This window comes from Chanos chanos, chromosome 16, assembly GCF_902362185.1.
Source record: "Chanos chanos chromosome 16, fChaCha1.1, whole genome shotgun sequence".
Taxonomy (NCBI): domain Eukaryota; kingdom Metazoa; phylum Chordata; class Actinopteri; order Gonorynchiformes; family Chanidae; genus Chanos; species Chanos chanos.
The window spans coordinates 12,339,114-12,366,613 of record NC_044510.1 but is presented as its reverse complement, the minus strand read 5'-3'; the positions used below and the strand labels follow the sequence as shown (position 1 = coordinate 12,366,613).

Here is a 27,500-nt window from a genome sequence, read left to right as displayed (position 1 = left end):
GCACACAAACACACACACACGCAAACACACGCACACACACACGCGCACGCGCACACACGCACATGCACACACACAAAGGTCAGGCACTGATACCTTACAGCACACAGATTTGTGAGAACTTTATGATGTAGACACACAAATGCTGGAAAACTGAGTGAGTAAGTGAGTGAGCGAGCAAGCGAGCGAGTGAGTGAGTTAGACATACAGTCATAGCAGAACTATTTGTTTGGACTTTTGTGATGACTACGGACAAAACACAAACACAAGCGCACCAACACACAAATCCCATAATGAAGATGACAAACCCGGCTGATATTGCTCTTGTTTCTATTGTATAGAAACATCTCTCCACCTGCTCTGAAGACTCTCTCCCTGTCTCTCTGCAATGCTGTCTCTCTCTCTCTCTCTCTCTCTCTCTCTCTCACTGCAGTGTCCTGCCAAGGCAGTGAGACAGCATTTCATCCAAATGCAATATGGGTCTTTGACCCACAGTGAGCAGGCAAGCTGTCTGCCATTGGAGGCTGGGGTATTAGAGACCGTTTCAGGGGAGGGAAAAGGTTGATGGAGAGCACCAACAGCAGATGCACACATGCACGCACACACGCACGCACACGCGCGCACACACACACACACACACACAGTCTGATAGAGAAGCAGCTCACACACAGATAGTACCATACGCCTGGGCCTTTATCATAATCTATGCCACGTCAGATAGGGGATTCAGGAGTGTGAGTGTGCGATTGTGTGTGTGTAGGCTGAGGAAATGTAGCCACCAAGACATACACACACACACACACACACACACACACACACACACACACACACACACACACACATGGCACCATATGGCCTAGCATCCTGGGTAACCACCTCTTCCCCATAGTGCCATATTATCAGAACACACATCCTCCTCCACAGCACAGAGAGAGAGAGAGAGAGGGAGAGAGAGAGCGAGAGAGAGAGAGAGAGAGAGAGAATAAGAGAGAGAATGAGTGAGCACAGCTCCTGTATGGCTGGCAAGCTGTGGAAGGCAGGCAGACTCAGTACGTCTTGTCGGGAGAGAAGGGTTGGAACGTGAGAGGCATTCATAATCAGAGACTGTGTGGGGCAAGTTTCATAAATATATCTGCAGAATGGAACACAAAAGAGAACGGGGAGTGTACAGGGCAAGACAACAAATCTTAACAGTGACAAGAGAGAGTGAGACAGGGAGAGAGAGAGAGAGAGAGAGAGAGAGAGAGAGAGAGAGAGAGAGGCAAGGGGGGAAGAGAAAGAGAGGGAGAGAGAGAGAGGCAAGGGGGGAAGAGAAAGAGAGAGAGAGAGAGAGAGACAGGGAGGGAGAGAGAGAGAGACAGGAGAGAGAGAGAGAGGAAGAGAAGAAGAAGAAAAGTAAGAAGAGGAAGAAGAGGAGGAAGAGGAAGAAGAAAAAGAAAAAACACCAGAACATGGAGAGAAAGAGGGGACAGATGTTCATAAAGTTTTTTTTTTATTATTAATGTTCAACATTGCCTCAGTTAGCTCATCATGTAGAAAGAGAAAGAAGAATATTCTCAGCACTTATCATGTTACACGTCTGTTTGATCTTTATTGGAGGTAACTGTAACATAGTGGAACTTTTTTTGTTTTTTCTTTTCGTTTTTTTTTAATTTTTTGCAATTAATTTGATAATTTCTCATCAAGGTTTCCATACAAAAATGAAGGAATAAGTTTAATTGTTTGTTTCTTTTTATTAATATATACACCATCTGTACAATTATTATTATTTTTTTTTGTATCATTTTTCTCAATGTGATGTAAAAATTTTGGTAACCTTTCAAAGGAAGGGTCAGAGAAGGACAAAAAGAAAAGAAGAAAGAAAGAAGGAAAGAAAGAAAGAAAACGAGCTTTGACTAAAATCTATGTGGCTGAAAACAGCTGATGGTACATTGTATGCTGACATAGAAAAGAACTCAGGTCTAGGTTTTTACAGGATGCATTCTGACAAAGCAAGTCACACACTTCTGTTCATGCCACTGGTCCAGCTTAGCTTTAAATATCTGCAATATCCACAAAACATAAACCATGGCTCTGTCAATGAAACGAAACCCCAAAACAAACAACGACATCTTTTTCCTTCAATTCGATCCAGAATGACCTGTTTTAACAGATGCAGAAAAAGACTGAAAAAATGAACGGTAGTCATTTAGATAGGCTTAAATAAAACGTACAAGAACAAAAAGGAAATGATGTCTAATGTATCAGGTTAAAACAAACAGTGGATGTGCTTGTACACACACACACACACATGTGCACACATACACACACGCACACATACATCCACCCACACACACACACACACACATCAGTTCACTGACAATGTGTCAAAAGATGATAAATAAATTTTGTACAAAAGGAAATCAATCAGTTTTCTAGGATTGACCCTCAACTCACTCACAAGAGGAAAAACACTTCCAATATATACAGAATTCCTTAAAGTGGATCAAAATGTTTAAATGAATATTGTACTTCATAAAGGGGCAGAACACCTTATTCCTTAGTGTATTCCAAGTGTTACTCAGCTATACTTAACTTATTTAATGGTATACTTGAATCAAAAGAAGTAAAAAGTTGCTAAAATACTAAGAATATCATAGAAAAAATCATCACTACTCCTACAGCTGCTAAAAGTATTTTTTTTAACGTTTTTTTGTTTTGTTTTGCTCTACCAGTTTGTGTTTAAAATGTCAATGTTTTTATAGGCATAGCAATATCAAACGCATTATAGTGAGTGACGTTGTCATTAGTTTCTGTGTGTGACGCGTGGGTGAGAAGTTAGTAGACATTTGACTCTATCACAGACAATACTGAGATACCTGATGAAAATGTAACTTAACAATGGTGCAGTGACTGCCATCCTACCATCCCTATCATTCTTTTCTCTTCGTTCCGTGTGTACCCATAATATTGTTTTTCCCCTGCATGGGAATTATCACAGTTTTTATTGTCAGACTCTCGCTCTGTCTGCAGGCAAGCCTAACCAGCCAGTCAGAATGGTACACTGGAGCCCTGGGGGAAAAAAAGGTTTTTTTTTTCCCTCTCTCTCTCTTTTTTTTGGCTTATTCCTGCTTACTCGGCATTCCCTGTTGAGAAACTGTGGGTAAATCGGCATTATGCAGCTATTGTCTTTTAGGGCAGTCAGAAGCAATGCCAGATATAGCATTAGTTGGCCTCAGATGGATAAATTTAGGTGTGGAGAGAACCCTGTTTTTTAACTGAGCGGTCTGGGTATTGCTGGAACGACCCAGCATGGGATGAGATCCAATGGGAAACTTCTGATTCAGGTTTGGAAGTCTGGTCTATGCTGAGCGGAAGTAGTCTGAAACAATTAATAGATGCCTCTCTCTTTCTCTCTCTCTCTCTTAGTAAAATAAATAATGAATAAATGTGCTTTCTGAAGGGCTCTGGATCATATTATTGAGGGGCCCTAGCTTCTGAAAAGGACAGTTTCTTGCAGATCAAAGTTTTAATAAAACAGATCTGTCTCTTCTAACATATGTTATCCAGGTTAGGGCTCACGTTAGCAGATGTTATCCGGGTTAGGGTTCATGTCTGCAGTATAAATGACACAGACCCATTTTAAGCAGATATGACCACAAAAGACGCCGTTTGATTGGTCAAGACACTCACGTGTGGTCTAAACATTTGATCCAGACACATCTGCTAAAATCAGGTTTAACTGAACATTTCCATTAAAGAATGTTTTAGATCACACCTTTTGAAAAATAATAAGTATCCAGTAAATGCAATAAACGGAAGGGCTGTATTAGAATTCATGAAAAAAAGCACGAGAGTTGACAGAGGAGAGAATTACAGGTTACAGGTTAATTCCTGAAATATTTCAGTGACTGCAACACAAACCCATTTCCACTTAGATACATTCCCTTGGATATGCGTCTGTGTTTATGTGAGTGTTTTTAATCAAGGGTCTGTTAAACAGGGATCTTCTGCCTAAGTATGGCTGATTATTCTATAACAGTAAACATTTTTATACCAAACCGAAGTGATTTGTTTATTTATGTGATAGTAGTTTGACAGAGCTACCTTAATGAATGTGAGATTAATACTGGAAATTAATATATGTGAAGAATGAGAAAAGTAATATTTTGACTACAGCTGGATTTAAATGTGAGAATCAATCTGTGCTCATTGCCGGACATTGGTTTTGCGTGACTGGTACCATTTGTTGGTGCTGCAAAACAAGATTCTTATGTCCTCTAAGCCAAACAATTCCCAAAACAACAAAAATTATTATCAATATTTTTTTAGTAGAAACCTCATTGATTTGTAAACTTGCTAAAGTAAAGGATCACAATATACTCTTTCTAAATGGAAACTGCAATCTATTAATACATGTAATTTACTGCATTACATGAACGTATAGATACTTATGTCTAGTATTTAAAAGCATGAAGAAGAAAAGAATTCTAACACAATTCAAGGGAAACTTAGCAAAGACTCTCCTAATCTAAAACCCCCTTGCACCAAAACATCTAAAACATAACAGTAAATTATCCTCAGTTTTTTTAAATGCCTTAGTCAAAGTAAGCAAAAGCATATTCTTAAAGTAACTGCATTATTTAACTGGTAAACTAGTATAATAAATATGAGAGGAAAAAAACAAATAAAACATATTATTTGTTATATCGCTTATTTTATGAATACTAATATTTTGTCTTGACTATATTTGCATATGTTTATTTTGTTGTTTTTTTGTTTCTTTGTTTGTTTGTTTGTTTTTTTGTTTTTTTTTCAATTTATTTTTTTGTTTGTGTGGTTTTTTTTTTCCTTATGTTGTTTAAATTCTTAAATATTTGTAAAAGGTATTGAAAATTACATCCTGACGGTCTGCTTACTGTACAAAGTGAAAAGAGATTTGAAATGTATTTACAGTGAAAGAGAACATACTAGTGCACACTCTTCCTCACACTGACATGGCCTTTATCTTTACCCTCTTTCCCTTCTCTCCCTCTTTCCTTATCTTCTCCTTCCTCCCTCTCTCTCCTCTAGAAAAAAAAACCCAAGGCCACCATAATCCATTTTGTCACAATCTGGCTGTTTAGCCAGTTTAGTTATTCAAAAAATATGTGCATATAAAAATTGAAAATATTAAAAAAAAAAAAAAAAGAAAGAAAGAAAGAAAAGAAAGAATGTGTGAGAACATGAATCCATGTTACGTGACGCTAAATAAAGATATTTTGGTGAGAACTTTAAAGAGGTGAGACAATTAGTGATCCATTAGAAGAACCATTGTAATATTGCGTTGATCAGGTCTTTCAGATCACTGTCTTTACACAACTGTATATGCAATGTTCCTTTTTTTTAAGACAAGAAAACAAACAAAAAAAAGCCTTTAAGATTTCAATTCTCAATATGGGCAAGACACCCTATTTAGGACACAATTCACCAACATGTTCAACACATTACTTAGAAGCCCTTATACAGAAGACGCGCCTCACTCGTTGGAGATAAACAGTAGCTTTCGGTCACTCGCTGACTTTATCCTACCGTACTTTAAATAACATCGTTTGTCATTTCAGTCAGTCAACTCCTCATAAGGCATAACGTTTACGCTGCTTTCGTCAAAAACGACGAAAAACCAAGAGTCGAATAAGCTGGTCTTGAGCTAGAGAGACAGTGACGTATATGAAGTGTAGTAAAATTACAGAAATTTTGTTCCACTTTAGTTAAAGGTCGACCTCTGGTCACAACTTACAGAAAAGACACTGATTCAATGACTCTCTAAGGTGATTATATATTCAGTAAAATCTGGAGTTGCTCCTGCAATAAATTTCAGGGTCTGATTTTTACAGTGCACAAGATTGATATGGACAAACACAGGGTCTATAATTCCTCAGAGATTAATACCTCACCACAACATTACAGAAATCTTAGGAAAATATAACAGTAAAAACACTGCTGTGTAGATCCTGGAGAAATCTTCATATATGTTTTGGTGTGTCACGTATTAAAATAGCACTGAAAACCTGGTTTGATTGGTCTTAGGTTTGTACATGATTTAAAGACACAGTTTTGCAGCTTAATAAAATAATAAGCCTTGAAAATGCAACGCAACACATTGTGTTGCATTGAATTGCAGCATGGGGTACAGACTACTACAGTACTGAAGAGGTTAGCATTAATATGCTTGACATGTTGATGATGAAGCGTTGCACTTTAAGTGGTGTCCAGCTAGTGTACTATCTAAATGAAGCCAAGAATACAACATAATACTGTGCTGTATGCAACAAATACATACACATTGCTTCAACACAATATTTCACGTCACAGTCAAAAGAAAAAAAAAAACAGCTTATGTCCCCAGTTGAAACTTTTGTCCAATATCCTGTGCATGCAGTTAATGTCAGAGTGTGACTATGATCGAGAATTCTGAAGAAAAGAAAAGTTCTAGACCTGTTCTATAGTGTGTTCTAGAATACACTGATAGAAACCCCTTCAGTTACACACTAAAAATCAATATTCATTACTTACCACCACAAAATGGTAAAACATGGGGAACGGATCAAGTTGAGTTATTAAGAAACGTCACCTAACACTTCCAAGTAACATGTTCACTCACTCAGTCTTGTGCAAACATCCACCTCAACATCTCTGTAGAAGAGTAAAGAAATTTTTAGAAATGGATAAGAGATAACAGAATAAAGAAAAAAAAAGAAAGAAAAAACACTAAATTGGAGACCTATGAGTTTCATAGTCTATGACTTTCAATTGCCTCTTTCATTCACCTTGACAACACAGTTCCTGCCATAATGGGCAAATCATATTATGGCATCAAAAATGTCAAAGTATGATCGAGTAAAAAAATCTTCATGTCATTTATCACCAACATTATCACTATCAATACTAGTATATTCTTTTGCAATTCATAATATTGTTATTAACATTATTATTTCAATATTACCCTGTTAACTTCAGTGAGAATTTCTTTTGCTCATTCATGATTGTATTTTCAAAGCAAACTAGGATCAAAGACACGTGTGTTTTGGCGTGAGGGATCAGAGGAAAAGAGAGGAGAAGAGAAGGAGAGCACGGCCGTTGTAGAGTACATAGAGAAGAGGGGCTTAACAAAGTCGTCATCTTCCGGAATACTCTTCAGTTCCTCAGTTCCACTGAGTTCTTGTATCCCAACCTCTCTCTCTCTCTCCTGCCACTTGACCAGATGGACACACTCGTCCTCTCTCCTGTCAATCTCTTCGCTTCTCTTTAGCACTCCGTGGGAGGTGAAACACTTTCGTTTTGGCTTTCTCTCTCAATGCTAATGCTACAGGAAATGACACTTGATGTTTCTTCACACATTCAATGTGTACTCGTTGCCGCCTGAAATCTAATTGGTGATGTGTGTGTGTGTGTGTTTTGTTTTTTGTTTTTGTTTTTTTGAGGTAAAAGTCACGACCCTCGACTCTAAGCCAAAAAGCTACAACATTGTCTATGATTCTGCTCCACAAGTCAGTAGAGAGACTATTGTTCATATGTGATTACACTCAGTCCATCTCCCCCTCTCATTTCCCCTGTTACTTTGTTTAGCATTAGGCATTATGACCTTGGTTGCTGTCACTATGCAGACCTTCTCTTTCAAAGTGACAGTAACACCATCACAACACCACCACTACCACCACCACTCTCCACCCCCCCCCCAATCCCTGCACTCATCCACTTGTCCCTCTCTCTCCCGGCTCACTCCTCTGTCATCACACATCTGACTCAATGCTGGAGAGCTTCTCATACACATGACCATTGCTGCCGTTGAAGGGACGCTGCTGTTGGCCAATGCCCAGTCCTCCATGGTGGTTCCCAAGTCCACCCAGACAAAGCTCTTTGGGGAACCTGGGAGCCATGTTGGACATGACCCCAGCGGCGGCCGACGCCGGCAGGAAAGACGAGACGCCAACAGAGCCCCGCAGGTCAGATCGGCTGCTCTTGGGCAGCTGCTGCTGCTGCTGTTGCTTTTTCATGTAGTACGATTTGGCGCTGTGCAGGAGACACTGGTCATCGCCAAAGGTAGGGATAAATGGGTTCTGGTTCACCCGGTCGGGATAGAGAGATTTCGACAGGGAGTAAGCCCCTCCCTCTAGCAAACCCCTATCTCTGTCCCGTAGGTCTCTTTCACCAATTGATCGCCGGTGCAGGCCACCTTCGCCCCCCCGGAATAAGCCAAAAGGTGACCCTGCTCCCTTTGACCTGTCCCCACCATAAAACAGTGGGTCGCGATCCCGGTCTCGCTCCGAACCCCCATGCCTCTCAAAAATATGGGCAAAAGGGCTGACGCCCTCCATGTAGCGCTCTTTTTCCTTCAAACTGATGCTCCTGGGTGGAGGCAGCATGGCGCCCATTCCTCCACCCATGCCTCCACCTCCTCCACCGAGACCCATTCCTCCCATCCCACCAGCCTCCTCCTTTTGCAAGTCCACAAAAGTATCGTACGAGTGCTGCCGTCGTAAGGGCTTTCCACTGAAGCCTGACCTCCGCCTTTGGGCCTGTGTTTGGGACTGTGCTAACCCACCTTTACCACCCCCCATCTGTTCCAACAGGTGGTTGTTATCCTCACTGATGTCATAGAGGTTTCCGGACTTTTTGCAAGCCTCGCAGCGCATGCAGGTGGCCGAACTGGGACGACTGCTCCTGCCGTCAACCCCTGCTCCGGACGCTACACAGCTAGTACCGCCACCTGAGTAACCTCCTCCACCACCCCCTCCACTCCCATGTAATGCCATCTGCTTGCTCCCTGCACTACTGGCACGACAGTTCCGACACTCCCAATCACCCCCTGCACTTGATGAGCCCCCTCCTCCACTCTTACACTCTGATTTCTTGGGTTTGCTTTTCAGAAAGTCATCTACTGCAACCAGACTGGTGCAGTTGCCTCCCCCACCACCACTCCCACCTCCTCCGGTAGGGCCGTCTGTCAAATCCACATGTTCCCACTGTGGTACCCCTTCCTTGGGGCGGAACTGGTCCAAATAGAAATCCCTAAGGCTCTCTTTGTCTTGGAAAAGGTACGAAGAAGAGTTACCTAACCTCTTGCGTTCAGAGGGCAGCAGCGGCGGTGAAACTGAGCGGTGTCCATGATAATGGTGGTGGCCGCCATGGTGCTGTCGGCGTCGGTAACCAAGCTCAATCTCGTCCAGCTCTCGCCGGGACTTGGCCGAAGCAGGACGCTTCTTCAGGCTATCCCGGTACTGCTTGCGCTTCTTGGCATTGCCCTCCAGGTTGCCATAGGTGACAGTGTGAGTGGAGATGTCCGAAACATCGGACCGGATGTTCCCATCATCCCCTCCTCCGCAGTACCGGTCATGTCCTGCGATGTAGCCTGAGCTGGAAGCGCCACCTTTGAAAGAGAACTTCCCGTAAAGATCGGCCAGGCCCTGCTTAAAGCCCTGTCCTGAGGGTGGTGTCTGACTCTGAAGCAGGTCAAATTTGCTCATGTTTCTGTGGGTCAGGGCTGAGCGGGGTTGGGTGGTGAAAATAGGGGCCACGCCACCGCTCAAACTATCACAGTCAAACATGCCCCCTTCAAGGGAACTGGCGCTGCCCAGGCTGTGAGGCCTATTGGGTGGAGGTCCTGTCAGCCCCAATGCCAGTCCAGAGCCAGAACTTGGGTGGTGGTGAAGGTAATGGTCCTGATACAGGTTGCTATCCTTCAGGTGCAGGTTGCCGAAGGTCCTCTCCACCTCGTTGATGTAGTCGCTGAACATGTTGTCCTCCGGCATGTAGCCTGGCTTGCAGTCTGAGTGGCCAGCCAGGCTGCGCCGGTGCTCGCTGATGTCATAGACGGACGACTCACGGCGTATGAAGTCCAGTGCACTGTGTGGGGAGCCGTTCACCCCAGAAAGGGACGCCATGTTCTTGGCAGTTCGCAACAGTCGCATGATGTTGGAGTGTGTGTTGTTCATCGTTCCCGAGGGTGAGTTGAGGGCAGAGCTTTTCTCCTCAATCTCAACACCATGGATGCAGCTGTAGATCTCCTGTGAAGAAAAAATTATTACACAGTTAGAGAACTGATGTGAAGGAGATAAATAACAATATAGGCCCTAAGGAAGGTTTTTGTGCTGAAGTAAGATCTGAGAGATAATAATTAGGACTAAAGGCTAAAGTGGCCTTGATTATTGATGCAAATATGTCACGGTTGTACATGGTGGTTTAATTTTTGCCCTCAAAATGTATTCAAAATAAACTATGATGATGCATCTCAACAAAATGCTTAGAGTAGCTATGTGTCATAGTAAAGTTATTGCACAAGCTGTCCTACAATGACTTTGCAGTTTTTACTGTTGATATTTAAATGTTTTGTATCCCCATTAAACTGGAATCAAAGCAAGGCAATCCAGATAAAGGATTCACTGAATCCATTTGATTACATACAACAAACCAAATTTGTAGGAGCCATACCATTTACAGTGGACTGTGGGGAAACAAGATTGGTTGACCATTCAAAATAAATTGACTGTCCACTGCTACACTACAGGCCACTAATGGGAACTTTGTTCTCTCTCCAGTGCATTAAAGGGAAGTATCAGAAAACATTATCTCCAAATAGCTGGTCCATGGAATACATTTGAATCAACATGACAACCTCAGAGAGTAAGGGAGAGAAAGAGAGAGAGAGAGGGGGAGCGAGAGAGAGAAACAAGAAATGATTGATAGCATTGGAGACATTTGGGAGCCCGTGGATTGGAGTGATCAATAGGTTTAATCAATGTGATTAGAATTCAGCTGAGCAGTAGCCACGGGCTCATATTAAATACCCCAAACATCGACCTGAGCCATCTCAGCAACATGACATAAAACTCCAGAGATCTCGAGCGACAGAATGTGTCGGGAGTACATGGATGCTCCAATGACAGCATGACAAACTGTGCAATTTGCAGCTGGTGATGTATAATACAATATACACACAAAAAAACTGACAATAGAGAGTTGGCTAAACAAGATGTGACAGATGTGTAAGGGGTTAAAAATCCATCGGGTCAAATGATTTTACTGGGTTATTAATTTTTTCCGTCCATAGACGGGGGCTCGTTTGATGGGACCCTTTGGCTTACCTAAAAGGTCAAAGGTGAAAATGCTAGAGTTAGCGGTCATCTGATCAGGCCCTGCTTAAGGTCAGGAAGATAGGTCAAATGGAACATGGTTCAGCCCTTTTTCCAGGGACCTGATGATAACAGGTATCTCCTGATATCGTGTGGCTGACTCTTCTGAACTGCCTGTCTTTTTAAGTCCTCCCATCCTTCTTTTCAGCTGTCACGTTAGAAGTGCCTCTTGGGGAAACCAAGCAAGTGCTAAGGCCCACGCTGAATCTCCATATTCGCATACTGTCGATGTGCCCCCTTGACACTAGGAGTCGCTGAGGTGCGACGTCGGGGAGACATCCCTGTCTGTGACTCCTCACCCAGGCACTGGTAACACTGAGATTCAAACTCACAACCTCAGCAGTATAGTTTAGCACTGCGCCCCCTGGACGTGTGGTTCGGTTGTTTCTGTTAGCTGATTGTCCTTAATGAACACTATTTCCTGTCACAGTCTTTCTTGGTTACTCTGCTGTCTGCTTTGTCATTCCAATGTGTTTTTTCACTTCGTTTTTGACAATATCTTCTGCTGTGGGTATATGCATGTTGTCAAGTCTTCAGAAACACAGAACATAAACCAGAAAAAGTAAAAAAAAAAAAAAATCAAAAAACCCCCCCTCAAATTCAGTAAAGAGGAGCTTTATTCAGACACATAAACTGGGAAATGTGATGGGCCATTTTAATTCGTTTTACTACGTTAGAAACAAACAAGCAAAACTGGATGACTAACTCCAGGCTTTCAGACCAATCCCACTGGGCCTTCACACTGATACTGTATGTACCTAACTAATACTAATGCTCTTTCTCACTCCCACTCATTATTTGAGGAGGAAGTGTAAATGATAATAGCTTTGGCCTGAGGGTTAGATTTCTGAATTCACTGGAGGGCCAAGAAGAGAGAGCAAGCGCGAGAGAGAAAACATCAGCTAGGCAGGCACGCTGGCTAAATGTTCATGTTTTGCATGTACAAATGCAGCTTTACTGTAAAACGCATTTTAGTTATTTTGTTTCACCGTTGGTAGTTGGAGAGAGAGAGAGAGACTAGAGACAACACATTTTCTCTGCATAAACACTTTAGTTTGAACTCGTTTTTGATAGGAAAGCGCAGGTGGATGCGTGATGAATGCTTTGGCTGCAGGACCCCTACTCTGCACTCCTATCAGGACTGGAGAGGGAAGGGGAGTGGAGTCTGTCTCCGTGGAGACGGAAGGATGCCGGTGTGACTGATTTCAAATTTCTTATACAGCGAGACTTTGAATGTTAGGGGTGGGCGATGACAATAAAGTTTATTGGATTAAGCTGTGAAATGAAAAACCCCTCAATCAAATCCTGTACGGTGGAGAAAGCATCTCCTAATGACCACCATCAAACTCAATGACAGTCAGCCTCTATGATGCCCGGCGACGGAATGTGAGAAAATGAGAATAAACTCTAATTGGCTTCCATTGTCATGCAATTAGATCCTCCAAAACAGACAGATGTGATGAGCAATAATAATAAGCAACGGTTAAGTGATTTCAAAATTTTGGGTCTTCGTTTCATGAGCATCTGTCCAGAAATCAACTCTAATATATATGCAATGTTGAATCGAAATTACTGATGTGAAAATCTATGCCCACAAAAGCTGGGTGGGCCTAAACAATTTTAATGTTTGGGAAAAAAAAAAAAAAAAAAAAGTTTTCCAACATCTAACTCGTTCTTATGATTAAAAATAAGCTGGCCAAATATGTCTTTTGTGCTCGAGGTTTTTGCCCATACAACACGTTTTTGCTTCACTAGTGTTAAAAAAAAAGAAGAAGAAGAAGAAATAATTTCAGATGCGTGGGTGAAAATGTAGTTGGATTTTGAGGCAAATGTTCTCTTCAGCAAAACTCTACAGTAAACATATGGGAACATAATCTTGGTTGAATGATTGTGAAACGCTGATATTTACATACAGTTGGGTAAGGTAGGTTAGGGTACGTGTAGGGTAAGTGAGTTGGCCCAGGGTACAGATGTGAGAAGTCATGCGGCGCGTGGTATGTTACATGTAGCGTGTTGTGAATCAGTCGTGTAGGTTAGGCCCTGAAGCCTTTCACCTTCATAGACGCTTGAGAAATTACGGAGTGGCAATGTCAAAACAAATCACCATGCAAATGAAAACACCTGGAGGTGACTTTGCTCTCGAGAGGGCCACTAATCTACCTCCTCCATTTCAACGGCCAATTTCAGAGAGGTAGAAAATTGATTTTGGCTCAACGTTTCGTAAATATTTACCCCTCCTTTGTGAAATGGGCATTAGCGTGGCAAAATGAAAGCACGGGAAGGAAGAGGAAGAGGGAGGGACAAAAACAAAAGACAGAAAGAGATAAAAGAAGTCCTCGTCTAAACCCTGGATTTGGCATCGGTCGACAGCCAGGGGATCGCATTCAGCGAGCTCTCTGCCCGGGCCACAGCTCTCAGTGGCACTGATTACGCTTGTCCTGATTAGTAGGTTGAATAACTGAGCGCTGCCAAAAGCCTAAATTTGGAAGCATCTGGTTAAACTCGCGAACGTTCTAACACCGGCTTCACCTCGTCCGCATTCCGATACAGTTTTACAGTTACGATTTACTGCGGTAATAACAGTAGCGAAAACTTTACTAAAATAGAACTTTTCCTTGACTCAGTGAGTCACCCCCCAACCCCCACCCCACCCCACCCCAAAGTCCCCAACCCCCACCCGTCTTATGTTTAATGATGCTGAACGTATAGATTCTGAAAACTGTAATGAGAAAATAAAACTTGAAACATAGGCTCATTTATAACCCTACTAAAAGTGAGGTTATTGTGACCATTGATAGGGGTAAAGTCTGAATGAATAGAGAGCCCTGCCCTTAAATTCAGTTCTGGGGGGATATTTTCATGGGGACTCATCTTCTGGCTCGTCTTATTCACTATCCAATCAAATCCCTTAATGAGTGGCTGAATCACTGCTGATCTAGGGTTTAAATTTGTATTGGCAAGTAAGGTCTCCACACATAAAAAGGGAAAAGCAGTTTGAGGACTTGATAGTGAGGTGCTTGTTTATTTTAAATTTTTTCTTCATTCATGGGGTAAAAGAAGCCACAGATGTTTTGACACAAGGCCTTTGTCTGTGTGCATGCACGAAGATGAACTAAATATTGGCACAGAGCATGAGCCTAGGGAGCTAGTTCTCTTTTCGGCGAAGTTCTCTTTGCTTTGTGTTGATCGTAAATACTTCCTCTTGAGGTTTTACTCAGAAGGATGTTTTATATTCTGAGAACTGGATCTGTGTAATAATAACTCTTATCTCCTGACAGCGAATGCTGAATCATTTAAAAAAAAAACAAAAAAAACATGTCCTACGTACACCAACTGATCTCCCAGGAATGAGAGCTTGGAGAACACAAGTACAATACATCCCTCCCTCCCTCCCTCCCTCCCTAGTCTAGCTTACCCTGCTGATGGTGAAGGTGAGGCCAGGCTTGCCGGAGCACACGCCCATGAAGCAGAAACGCAGTTGCCAGTAGAACAGGTGTTCGGCTATGAAGGTGATGAGCGACAGAGCCATGGCGGCTCCCAGCATGTAGAAGACGCCGGCCATGTTGTCCACGTCCAGCTGGCTGCTCATCACCTCGTTCTTCTCATGGTGGCAGATACCTGTCAGCCACAGGGCCTCCAGCTCTTCCATTTCACCTGCGTGAACACAACAGCAAACCAGCTCAGCTGTGTGGCCTCAGGTATGTGTGTGTATGAACGTACACACAAACAAACACACACACACACACCCACGCACACTTGAATCCCCTATCTGACACGGCATAGACTACGATAAAGGCCCAGGCATACGGTATTGTCTGACTTTGAGCTACTTCTCTATCAGACTGTGCGTGTGTGTGTGTGTGTGTGTGTACGTGTTAAAGGTGTGAGTGAGTTCAAGTGTTTGGCTTATGAGTGTGTTTTCAGGTGTAAGCTGAGGTTGACAGTCCTCACGAGACCTTGATCATCCTTACAATTCCCTGGCAAGGTCCTTACAATGCCTTTTTTCAGGACTCTCACACTGTCCTTACGTAGACCTAGTCTTTACTGTGTTTTTACATTTCAGCTACATAGTCCTTTCAGCATCTGCATACACTATCCCAATGACTGATTAGACTTTACTATTGGGCGACCTGATGTGTATGAATCATTAGCGCTGGGGCCATGAGGACAGTGACAGGTTCACAGATAGCATTTCACAGGGCGGCAACACGCCTTCACAGAATGGAGAGAGAGAGAGAGAGAGTGTGAGGGAGAAAAAAAAAGGAAGAAGCAGCGCAGAGACATCATGAAACAGGGCAGGTAAATCATGAAACAGGGCAGGTAAATCATGAAACAGGGCAGGTAAATGGAACAGAGAGGGCCATAAACGAGGGTGTGTGAAATCTGGAGCACAAGGGGAAAAAAAAAAAAAAAAAACATGAATGAAAAAGAAGGACCAGAGAGGTCAAAAAAGGTCAAAATCCGCTGTATTTGAGCTTGTGAAATAATCTAGACTTTACCATATTTAAATAAAAACAACGACAATTTTTTTTTTAATAGGTCTTTGGTTTTTTTTGTGCTTGGAATTTTCAAGGCTTAGGCCTAGCGGAGCGTGTAAAACGCTTGGCTTGGCTTGTGTGTATGTATTGGCATTCGAACGCGACAAACCGGGGGGGGGGGTTATGCATATGTATGCATGGCGGGCGTATGACTGCGTGTGTGTCCATTATGTAGACATGTGAATCTGTGTAATTCCTCAAAGAATCTTCCCTCAGTTCCCTGACCCCTCGCCTTCTTACACAGCCGTTTCAAAATTATCAGGCTCTCCGCAGAAGCTAAACGTTTTTTGCCCGCGCCTAAAAGTTATTGACTTGTCAGACCCTAAAAAGAATTAGAATTTAAAGCAGTTCAGTGAACTGGCTGTGTCCCAGTCCCCTTCACTCTTTCCTTTCATGCGACCTTGACCACTAAAATGAACTGACCGGATAAGTGAAACCATCATTAAAAAAAAATCTCTTTTTGGTGTTCGGGGGCGACGTCTCCCGGAGTGCTACAACGCGTCTAGTCGCTTTGGAATGTGGGTGACAAGAAAACATCAACATAATAGGAACTGCAAAATATAGGAACTGTACAGAATATGGAAACAAGGGCGATGTTTCAGAGGTATACCTGATCTTTTGCATGAGGGGAAAAAAAAGAAAAGAAAAGAAAAGAAAAGAAAAGAAAAGAAAAGAAAGAGGATTTTTCCAAAATAAACAGACGGACCAGCCTTATATCACAAGTTTATTTTCGATTCTATTTCAGTTAAAAGTCATCCTTTCTCTCTGTCTCCCTGTACTATTCATTCCCAGCTGAGAGATTCACGTAAGGACAGGAGAGTGAGAGAAACGAGCTGATTAATCATACATTCAGTGCTGTCTCTTTGTGTAGGCCCCTGGGCATCAACAGCAGTAAAAGAACAGATCTAAACCCTGCTGCCCACTCAGGTTAGGACAGACAGACAGACTGACTGACTGGCTGACTGACGGACTGACTGCAGGCAGTGCTGAGGTTACAGTGGCAGTGTGGGTGGACTCTGGATGGCCACTGCTGGGTTCCCATGGGGGTTTTGAATGTGCGTGTATGTGTGTGTGCGCGCGCGTGTGTGTATGTGTTTGGAGGTGTGTGTGTGTGTGTGTGTGTAAGTTGGAAATTAAGAATCAGGACATGTGTTGTACTGGTGGGATTGTATGAGCGGAGGTGTGTGCGCATGAGGATGTTCAAGTGTGTATGTGTGTGTATGTGTGTGTGTAATTGCGTATTTGTGTATATTTGTGCGTGAGTGTGCGCGCGCGCGTGTGTTTTAGTATTTATGACTGAACGTATATCTATGTACATAAAGGATATGTGTTTGTACATGTACATTTGAGCGTGTGTGTGTGTGTGTGCGTGTGCGTGTGGTCTCCCTGAGGCCCAGTTCACTGGCCTTTACTCTAACCATGTATCCGAGGGTCTGGGGGCATGGACCAGAGTCTGGGGAGGGGCGTTAGAGACTGGCTTTGGTCCTGGACCATAGTGAGCGGATCTTTAACAGAAACTAGGCCACAGTGGGATGGCTCCACGTTCGAGTGTGGAGGCGAGATGACATTGAAATCCTGAGAGAGACCTGTGAGCACTTACTCATGGACAACACACACACACACACATACACAAAGGTCTCTGCTTGTCGACCCATTTTCACAGAGAGAGAGAGTGTGGGTGTTATTTCCTAAATGTGTGAAATGATGTAGAAATGTGCTGTTAAATGCAGACTCACACAGAGAGACAGAGGAACACATAAACGCTTCACACTCGGTATGAAATACAGTCCCCAGAGAGCTGCCACTCAACCCCAGCCAATTGGAACAGTCACCGTACCGCAAGGAAACTCTGTCCTGAGTTCTATCGCATTTCTCCCAATTCGGAACAGTATTTATACCGTCCATATAGAATGCCAACGGTTCGATTCCCTGCATTCCTACCCAAAGCCAACGTTTACGACACTCCTAATTCTTTTTCGAAATTTTCAGTACTCAATTTGAGCAATGTAGAGGTCCAAAAGATTTTACACTCCTACCTTATGAGGACTCTATACTACACAAGGCCCTGGAGAAGAGCCCTCAGGGCAGGAATCTCTGAGAAACTGGAGCACGATCCAAAAATGGCGAACCGATGTAAACCGACCCCATCCAGAACAACAAAATACAAACAAATCACAACCAGGAGGTCACGCCTATATATAAAGCTCACCATGACAGTCAGCAACTGACTACGAGAAATTGACGCAAAACCCACAGAAAAAAAAATGGGGGGAAAAAAAAAAAAATCATGTGTGTGCGCACAGAGAGTAGCACAGTCACTAACTTTCTAACTGCTAATATGAATCTGTTTGTTAACACATTCACACCTTTATCTTTTCAGTCAGAGGCAGAAGGAGCCGGTTCATGTTTTAGTCATATTTGCACTTATCCATTTTGGTAATATAAAACGACACATTCATTGATATGACAAGAAAATGAGAGTTTTATGGCTACATTTACTAATTAAGGACCATATTTTGTACAAGTAATAACACAAACTGTGTTGTTGTGATTGTACATGTACATTATTATAAGTAGTCTGTTCTGTGAGAAATCTTTAGATCATTACGTGTCAGATTCACAAGAGCATCATTTCTTTTCCCCCCAAGTTCACAACACTGTTAACATCAGCAACCTCCCCAGAAACACCGCTATGCAGGGCAGGTGATGTCTTTCTTGTAAAAAAAAAAAAAAAAAAGAGAGAGAAGAAGAAAGAAAGAAAGAAAGAAAGAAAGAAAGAAAGAAAGAAAGAAAGAAAGAAAAGAAAAAAAAAGAAATGTGTTATGTCTTCATAAGTGTCTAAGCTCTATGACTGCCAAAGTAAAAGGGCTTTTACCGTCTCCAAAGAGCTGCAGAATGGCCAAGTCTACATGTCTCTTCCACCCAGAGTCTTTCTGAATGGCTATGCCATAGCCCGTGGAAGCAAACACCTTCCCACTGCCGATGGTCACCAGCTTACAGCCTTCATCCCTGCCTGCCATGTAGTTCAACACTGCCGCATCATAGATAAACGCATCCAGTTTACTGTGAGAGAGAGAGATACAGAGAAAGAGAGAGAGAGAGAGAGAGAGAGCGAGAGAGAGAGAGAGAGAGAGAGTTAAGGAGAAGGAGATAGAGAGAGCAAGAGAGAGTGAGAGAGAAACGTAGAGAAAGAGAGAGAGAGGAGAGGAGAGAGAGAGAGAGAGAGAGAGAAATGCATAGTTTTGTTTTGTTCAACGATTGCTAATTACTCGATTGACATTCAAATTTGCGGATTTACACCACAATTAATCCCTTATCTGTACAACAATGGAAAATAGTGAACATTGTTCCACTGCTAAGTAATTATCCGAGAGCCACCGCACACACAATTTCCCCTCCGCTAGACTGCCAGACACAAACCACTTTATATTGCCCCCCCCCCCCCCCCCCCCCCCCCACTCACCCAGTTTTTAGGCTTTGGAGCGCTTCATCCACGTTCCTCTGGTGGAACTTCACCATGTAGGAGTGCATCTCCTTGTAGTTGTTCCGGATGTTTCTCTCTGTGCTCCCGTTCGGGACCGTCCCGAAACGGAACGGCGGAGAAAAATCGTTCGGCTTTTGGAACTGGAAAGGGGTTAAAAGACGGAGGAAGAGAAGAAAAGAGAAAAAGGGAAAAATGAGAGATGACGTAAAGGTAAGGAATCGAGGAAGAAGTTCGAAGGAAAAAGAGAAAAAAAAAAAAGCAGAGAGACAGATGACAAGCAGCAGTTGAGCGGAGAGACAAAACATAAGGACAGACGGGAAAAGAAAACGACGGACAGGACGGAGAGAGGAGTGAAAACAGAGGTGCAGACAAAGGAGCAGAACAACAGACATGTCTGCCTAAGCATAGGAATCAGTCAGAGACAGTGCTCCAGTTTTATCCCTGGAGTATAAAAAGAGGCCTTTAAGTAGGGGAGATGAGGGGAAAAGGGGCCGCACAGCTGAGAGTAGCTTTACCTTTCTGTCGCTCAGACCAGAGACCTGGTCCACGTACTCTTCCTGGATCATAAAAGCAGCCAGGTTAGCAGTGTAACTGGCCAGGAAGATGACAGCGAAGAAGGCCCAGACGGATACCATGATCTTACTGGTGGTGCCTTTGGGGTTCTGAACAGGCACAGAGTTATTGAAGACCAGACCCCACAGAAGCCAGATCGCTTTTCCAATCGTGAAAGACGGCCCCCCAGGCTCTGAGAGAGAGAGAGAGAAAGACACAGAGAGAAGAGAAAGAGAGAGAAAGAGAGAGAGAGGGAGGGAGAGAGAAAAAGAAAGACAGAGAGAGAGAGAGAGAGAGAGAGAGACAGACAAGAGAAAGATAGAGAAGGGAGAGAAGAGATGATCAGTTATGAAGAGAGGTTTGTGTGTGTGTGTGTGTGTGTGTGTGTTCCTGGGCATCAATCAGCTGACATTCTCAGTCAGTTTTTTTGTTTTTTTCCTTTTGGTCATTTGGCTGAAATACAGCCCTTCTACTTCTAAGAACTCGGCTGCGCGTTTGTGGAAGAGAAGGGTGAACAAAAGGTGAACCAGACAGACGTGCAGTGGTTCAGCAGACAATTCGGATCCAAAAATGTTTTCTTACACAATCTTTTCTGAAAGCTCTCCAATGTGCCTTAGTTGTGGATTCTTGCCTAAACCAACTTAACTGCCCTTATACGATTTATAAATCATACAGCGTGACAGACTGGATGTGCTAACGGAGAGGTGGCTGGAATAGGTTATTTTTCTATGATGTGTCTAGTTCAGAGACTAAAAGCATGGATGTGGATGATATTTTTCATTTCCTTAAAACAAAGTTCGTATTAATGTATGCTAGTTTCTGGAAAGATCTTCTACAAAAAAACCCCCCAAATCTTCTGTTCCATATAACACACACACTGACACAAATACATATAACTATATGTGTGTGTGTGTGTGTGTATAATATATATAACTGTATATATATACACACACACACACACACACACATACACACACACACACACACACTCTCACACATAACAAAAGCATAATACAAAGGTAACATCTTGTCAGACTGTCGTCTCTTAAACCCAGGGGAGGATGAGAGTGATGCGTCTATATTTAGCTCAAACATAAACAGGGAAAAAGGAGAAAAGACATTGATTTTTTTTCCCTCTTGCTCTATCTTTTCTTTTCTGGCTGGCAGATCTAATAAAAACCAGCCAGCCACTGTCAGATTCCTGAAAATATGGAAATGCATGCGTGAGAACGTTAAAAAACATGAGGCATCAGAGAATGAAGCATGTTGTTGTTGAAAGGCAGTGGGGGGGTTGGGGGTTAGAGAGGAGCTACACCTGCACAGGGTCCAGCTGAGGACGGGACAGGAATCAGATGGCTGGTCACATCGCTTTGGGGGTGTGTGCCTGGGTGTGTGTGCGTCTCAGTGTGGATGCATGCGTGTATGTGTGTGTGTGTGTGTGTGTGTGCGTGTGTGTGTGTGTGTGTGTGTATATCTGTGAGGAGACCCTTTCACAGGTGTGTTGGATCCCCACTCTCTCACACACCCACACACACACACACACACACACACACACAAACACACCCACACCCACACACACCCACACACACAAACACACACACACACAAACACACCCTCACACACCCACACCCACACACACACACACAAACACACCCACACACAAACACATCCTCACACACAAACACACACACACACAAACACACACACACACACACAAACACACCCACACACACAAACACATCCTCACACACCCACAACCACACACACACACACACACACACACAAACACACACAAACACACACACACACAAACACACCCTCACACACCCACACACACACAAACACACCCACACACACACACACACAAACACACACAAACACACCCTCACACACAAACACACACACACAAATGCATTTTGTGTGGAAGTGAACTCACCTCTCCCATCGGCGAGGCAGCGGTTGTACCCCACAGGGCTGAAGTACTCAAACACAAACACAGCAATGGCTGACACCAGGAGCAGCATCACAAACATCATCACCCATACATCAGCACTGAAAGGCTCTGAGAGAGAGAGAGAGAGAGAGAGAGAGAGAGAGAGAGAGAGAGGGAAAAAGACATTTAGTTGAGAGCAAAACAGGTAGAAGAGGAGCAGGAATGGACTAAAAAATGAAAATTGTTGGTAAAGTCTCTCCACAACAAGCTGTGAACAAGCCACGCATTTATCATGTGTTTCTCATCTCACTCTCAACCCAGTTTTTCATCCACTTCTTATTTGTTTATTTTCTTACTGAACAACAATTAGGAGCACATGGTCTCTACACACACAAACACACGCACACACATATACACACACACACACACGAAATTGTCATATATGTTGTAGCTTATATTTGGAAATTTCTGAATGATGCCTCAGATACTCACCAAGAAAGGCAGAGGGTGACACGGTGCCGTTGCTACGGGAAACCATGACGCTGATGCCCGTCTCAATGAAGGGCACGGAAAAGTCGATGACCTCTGACCTTTCCTCGTTTATGGTGAGGGAGCCCACAGCCATATGAGCATTTTTTGAGACCACCTGATAAACGAGAGAGAAAGAGAGAGAGAGAGAGAGAGAGAGAGAGAGAGAGGGAGAGAGGGAGAGAGGGAGAGAAAGAGAGAGAGGGAGGGAGAGAGGGAGAGGGAGAGAGAGAGAGAGAGAGAGTAAGGTCAGAGATCAGATAACAGTTTCTCCTCATGACAAATGACTTGAGCGGTCACTAGTGCACAGAGAGGGAAAAAGAGAGCGAGAGAATGAGAACAACAGAACCAAGAAAGGAGAAACTGGGTTACCACAGTGGGTCAGAGCTGCTGGAAATAGCCACTCCACTCCCTCTTGCTCTTTCTCTCTCTCTCTTTCCTCTCCTGAACCTCTCTCCATCCTTTCCTCTCTATCTCCACAGGTAAATTTAGCCCTAAATACCTGGGCCCTACAGCGCTAAGCTAAAGTGGGACAATACCGTCTGTGCTAATAGGTGTGTGTGTGTATATGTGTGTGTGTGAAGGGTAGCGGGAAAGCTACCTTTTGGCTTAACCTGTGGAGTGGACTTTTGTGTGAGATCATCGTTGTGTCTGTGTCAGTGAGTTTCCTCATGAATGTGTGTTTCAGAGATTAAAAGTCTGTGCAGAATTACACATATGCATGTATATGTGTATCTGTGTTTATGAATACGCGTATGCATATGCACATGCACATTTGTATGTGTGTGTATGTGTGTGTGTGTGTGTTCCTGTACAGGTTTCCATACACACATACATTCCCCTGTAAGGATGTTTCCTCTGACTGTATTATAGAATTGACTCGTGTGGGCGTTGCTGAAAATAGGTGACAGAAAATAAATGTGATTTGGTGATTGTGTGTGTGTGTGTGTGTGTGTCTCTTGCTCTCTCTCAGACTCTTCATGCACGCACCCACACACACTCGCACACATACTCACTCACTCACACACACACACACACACACACACACAATTATGTCTGCAAGGGCCCGGGCGAATTCATATAATCAAGTGAATTGCTCCAAATATTTTGGATTACTGGGATTACCAGGGGAGGTTGAGTTTTGAGACTTGCCATCCATCAAAAGTCAGTGCATGTGCAAAATAAAGGAAGAAACAGACGGAAGGAAAAAGACGGGGCAGAAATGTAACAACAGCCCAGTCCTGCAGGGACAGGTTAGCGTACATGATTTATTGATTTATTCTGTGTTCGCTGCAGGGTTACGCCAGAGTCCACATATGATACATGTATAATGGTTTCCCCTCTTTGGACTGAAGATGAGACCATTAAAGAGGAAGAGAGAGAGAGAGAGAGAGAGAGAGAGAGTGGCACAGGGCCAGAGGGAGGAGAAGAGAGGACGCCACAGAGGGATGTCCTCCACTCTCATTATCATTCCTTTATAGGTGTGAAAGAGGGATGACATTAGTGCCTCACACACACACACACAGGCACACATACATGCACACGCACATGCGCACACGCAAATGCACACGCGCGCGCGCGCGCGCACGCACACACACACACACACACACGTGCGCGCGCGCAGGCGCGCAAAAGCACATGATGCTCCCTAAAGTACAGGTTACACAAGCATTTGAAGTATGTGCATTAAGTTTAGAAGAAAAGTTCAATGCTGACTTATTGGCATGACTAATAAACTGCCATGGAGTCACAGTTTATTGTTATTCAACAGCTGTAACCAATCAAATTAAAAAGAATAGTATATACAAAAAAAATAAAATAAAATGAAGCCACACTCGTCGGAGTAACTGTGAGAGCAGCTAAAAAACAGGACCTGCTTGTCACATCCTTGTAATAAACCATGTTGTAATAGGTCCACGGTAAGGATTAACATACCAGAAAACACCGGAACGCTGGACATGTCCTCAGGCTTTCCACGTCTGGTCAAGAGGCCAGAGAATCATTCCCACTGACACAAACACACTGCCCAGCATTCGCTCCACATTACCAGTGTGAGTTCACGAGCTTTCATATTCAAATCACATGCACATGCTGTTCCATATCCGTGCAAGTCTTTTACGAAAGAAAGAAAGAAAAAAAAAAAACAACAAACAAAAAAAAAAAGCAAGAAAAAGGAGGGGCTGGTAAGTGATGGACACGACTTGCCCGAGGCTGATTTTTGAAGGGAGACGTGAGGCCCTTGCTCTTGGGAAAATAAGTAGTGTGTAGTTTGAGGCAAAACGGCACTGCCCTAATCAACACTGACATGGTTGCTTTGTGATGGCGTGCTCTGGACCCTGAGCGTGGCATCTGAGCGGGAAATACTGTTGCCCAGAAACAGGTGGCAGAGTGACTGAGCAACAGTGTGTGTGCGTGTGTGTGTGTGTGTGTGTGTGTGTGTGGGTGTGTAGTGTGTGTGTGCGTGTGCGTGTGTGTGACAACCTGTGAGTGGTACAGCATGGTAGCAGTGTAGTGGCATGTGAGTGATAGAGCATGGAAACAATACAGTCGCGCACGCGCGCGTGTGTGTGTATGTGTTACTGAATGTGTATATGTACAGTGGGGTTGAAAAAGAACTCCTGCCAGTGAGCATACTTCTAGATGCTGTGACAAACACACACACACACATATATAAACATATACACACACAAGTCTTTCCCTTAGAACCACAATACGGGTAATGCCTACTGTGTGTTATATATAAATTGCACTTGGTATGATAGAACACATCTTAGGCATGTGGAAATGGGCAAAACTCATATGCAGACAATAAATGAAACGGAATATTTCTCCTTTTAAAGAACCTTTATCTACGTGTTGCTTAACAGTGTAAAAAATGGTTTTGACTAAATGTAAAACATTTATTGGGATTGGATTTCTGTGAAAAGTTAGCAGGGGAGAGAGCAAAGAGCAAATCGAGAATGATGCTGAGTATGTGAGTTCACACAGCCCAGAGCAACTGAGCAAAATGCAATCAAACCATGTTATCACAGAGAGTGGCCTGATATGCCCTATCAAAACACACTCACCTCCCCCTCCTTCTTTCCCTCTCTCTCTTTACCCATCTCTCTCTCTTTCTCTCTCTGTCTTTCACTCCCTCTCTCTCTCTCGTGCTCTCTTTCCTTCACTTTCTCTCTTTATCCATATCTCTCTACCTCTTTCTCTTTCTCAGTTTCTGTAAATGATCAACGAATCTTTTTTTTTTTTTTTTAATTACCAAAGAGGCCAGAATTCGAATAACTCATCAATATATGAGCAAGGTGTTCCTTATTATGCCGGTAATAATGAAAAATAAAAAGATTTTATATATAAATTATATAACTTTTTAAACACAGAATGAGACAGGCTCAAAGAGACAGGCCTCACTAATCATTCTAAAAAAGGGACCACTAATGATTGATATACTGATACTATGTCACTCGCAAAGGATGCCATGGAAAAGTAAAGAGCCACATTTGTCACTGTCACAGGTGAGGTTAAGTGGCAGTTTGATTATATCAGACCCCTTGTAATCAAACCACATAACCTGGTGCCAATCCATTGTAATCATAATAACTCAAAGCGCTGACATTCTGGTTCCATTGATTCCGATGAAGGTCAACATTCTAATGGAACCCACGGAAGGTTCCACAGCTGCTATTATGACATCATTGTCCTCTGCCAGGAGAGATCCATTAGGAGGCTACAAAGGGGGTAAAGGACAGGACAGGGGTACCAGAGTGAAGCACCCACGGTGCTCTGTGCCGAACCTCGTCCAAGGACATTAGAGGCACTCAGCAGCCGGACCCTGTGGTTACAGACACATAACTAGATGTCTGCTTTAGGATTTGAACCTGCAAGCCTGTTTCCGCTCTCCAAATAACCACACTTGCACACGTGGTATTCTCTTAAAGTCTCTTTCCAGTCAAGGCATGGGGCTGTACTCACCTCCCCCACCATGCCGTTCCACGTGCCGTTGATTTTCTTGCCGTGTTTGCCGTTCGTCACCAGGTAAAGGTCGTAGGTGAACTTGACAGACTTGGCGATCTTCTTGAGGATGTCGATACAGAATCCCTTACAGCAGCGCTTTATATAGATCCCTGATTCTCCTGTTTGATTTCTGAGAGCGAGAGAGAGAGAGAGAGAGAGAGAGAGAGAGAGGGAGAGAGAGAGAGAAAGAGGGAGAGAGAGAGGACGAGAGAAGACTTTAGAGAAATGGAGTTAGACAGATATGAAGAGGTTGTTTTTTGTTGGGGGGGGGGGGGTGTTTAAGCGCGTGACTGACAGGTGGAAAAGGGTGAGGAGGACAGGAATGTCACTGTTGTGTGTTTATCTCTCTCTCTCTCTCTCTCTCTCTCTCTCTCTCTCTTGCCAGCAGAGGAATGAGAAATGAGGCCGTCATCGCTAAGATAAATAGACGTGGCCTTTTGTTTCACGACTTGCATTGATGCAGGAGCGGAGTTAATTACATGCTGGTGGGAAAAGTAACAATCGCCAATCTTATCATTGTTAGAAAGGCCTCCAAGAGTTCTGACAACATGAATCACTCCGAGAATAAAGTTCTGTTAAGTACTCAGTCACTGTATACCTTGTTCCTTGGCATATGTACCGACTACATTAAAATATATTTGCATAAATCAACAAGTTTTAGTAGACATCAGTTAAAGTATGTAAGGGCACGTATAACCGGATCATTCTCTCTGAGCTGTAGTATGGTAACGTGCATGTTTGCGTCTGTATGAGGTGATGTAGTGTGTGTACCATGTTGAATGAATGTATATGAACTTGTACTTTAGGTAGTGTCAGTGTTTGATTGCATAAGTGAATGCGTGATGTTTTTTGTAATCTCTCACACGACTTTGAGCTGTTTGCGGCAGGGTACTGTATTTCGCATGCAGGTGCCGCTAAGTGGATCGACATCTTCCACGATAACAAATGGAGCTTCTTCTAATGTTACAATGGACAGGTGGTCATCTTCACGGTTCTCCAATCCAGAATATAGCTCAAAACGAGGCCACACATGGTACTTCATCGTCAGAGAACCGTTCTCCCATTTTCCCACCTGTGAAGATAGAGCGCTAGTGTGAACAATCACATCTGAATTTGATGAGTCCTTTTCAAATCTAAATTCATGTGTGAACAATGAATCCTGATAACGATTCTGATTTAATCCTCAAGTCTTCAACTGTTGAGCATTCAACGGATTTCTAATAGATTTTAACAGATTTGTAAAATGCCTCGTGAACAAAGCAAGAGGGGCGAGACAGAGAATGAAAAACAGGTGCAAAAGGTAGAAAAAA

General features: G+C 43.2%; 1 protein-coding gene across 1 annotated transcript in view; it reads right to left on the bottom strand.

The window, feature by feature from the left end:
• Positions 1-7,748: 7,748 nt before the first annotated feature.
• Positions 7,749-27,500, bottom strand: part of grin2ba (glutamate receptor, ionotropic, N-methyl D-aspartate 2B, genome duplicate a) — a 55,867-nt gene continuing 36,115 nt past the window's right edge. Inside the window, exons 6-15 of the mRNA XM_030793560.1 lie at positions 27,054-27,262; positions 26,149-26,320; positions 22,147-22,300; positions 21,658-21,783; positions 19,685-19,914; positions 19,149-19,309; positions 18,561-18,748; positions 14,563-14,801; positions 7,988-10,022; positions 7,749-7,915 (exon numbers count right to left, since the gene is read on the bottom strand). Coding sequence (XP_030649420.1) covers positions 7,749-7,915; positions 7,988-10,022; positions 14,563-14,801; positions 18,561-18,748; positions 19,149-19,309; positions 19,685-19,914; positions 21,658-21,783; positions 22,147-22,300; positions 26,149-26,320; positions 27,054-27,262 — 3,681 coding nt within the window. The remainder of the gene's footprint in view (positions 7,916-7,987; positions 10,023-14,562; positions 14,802-18,560; positions 18,749-19,148; positions 19,310-19,684; positions 19,915-21,657; positions 21,784-22,146; positions 22,301-26,148; positions 26,321-27,053; positions 27,263-27,500) is intronic.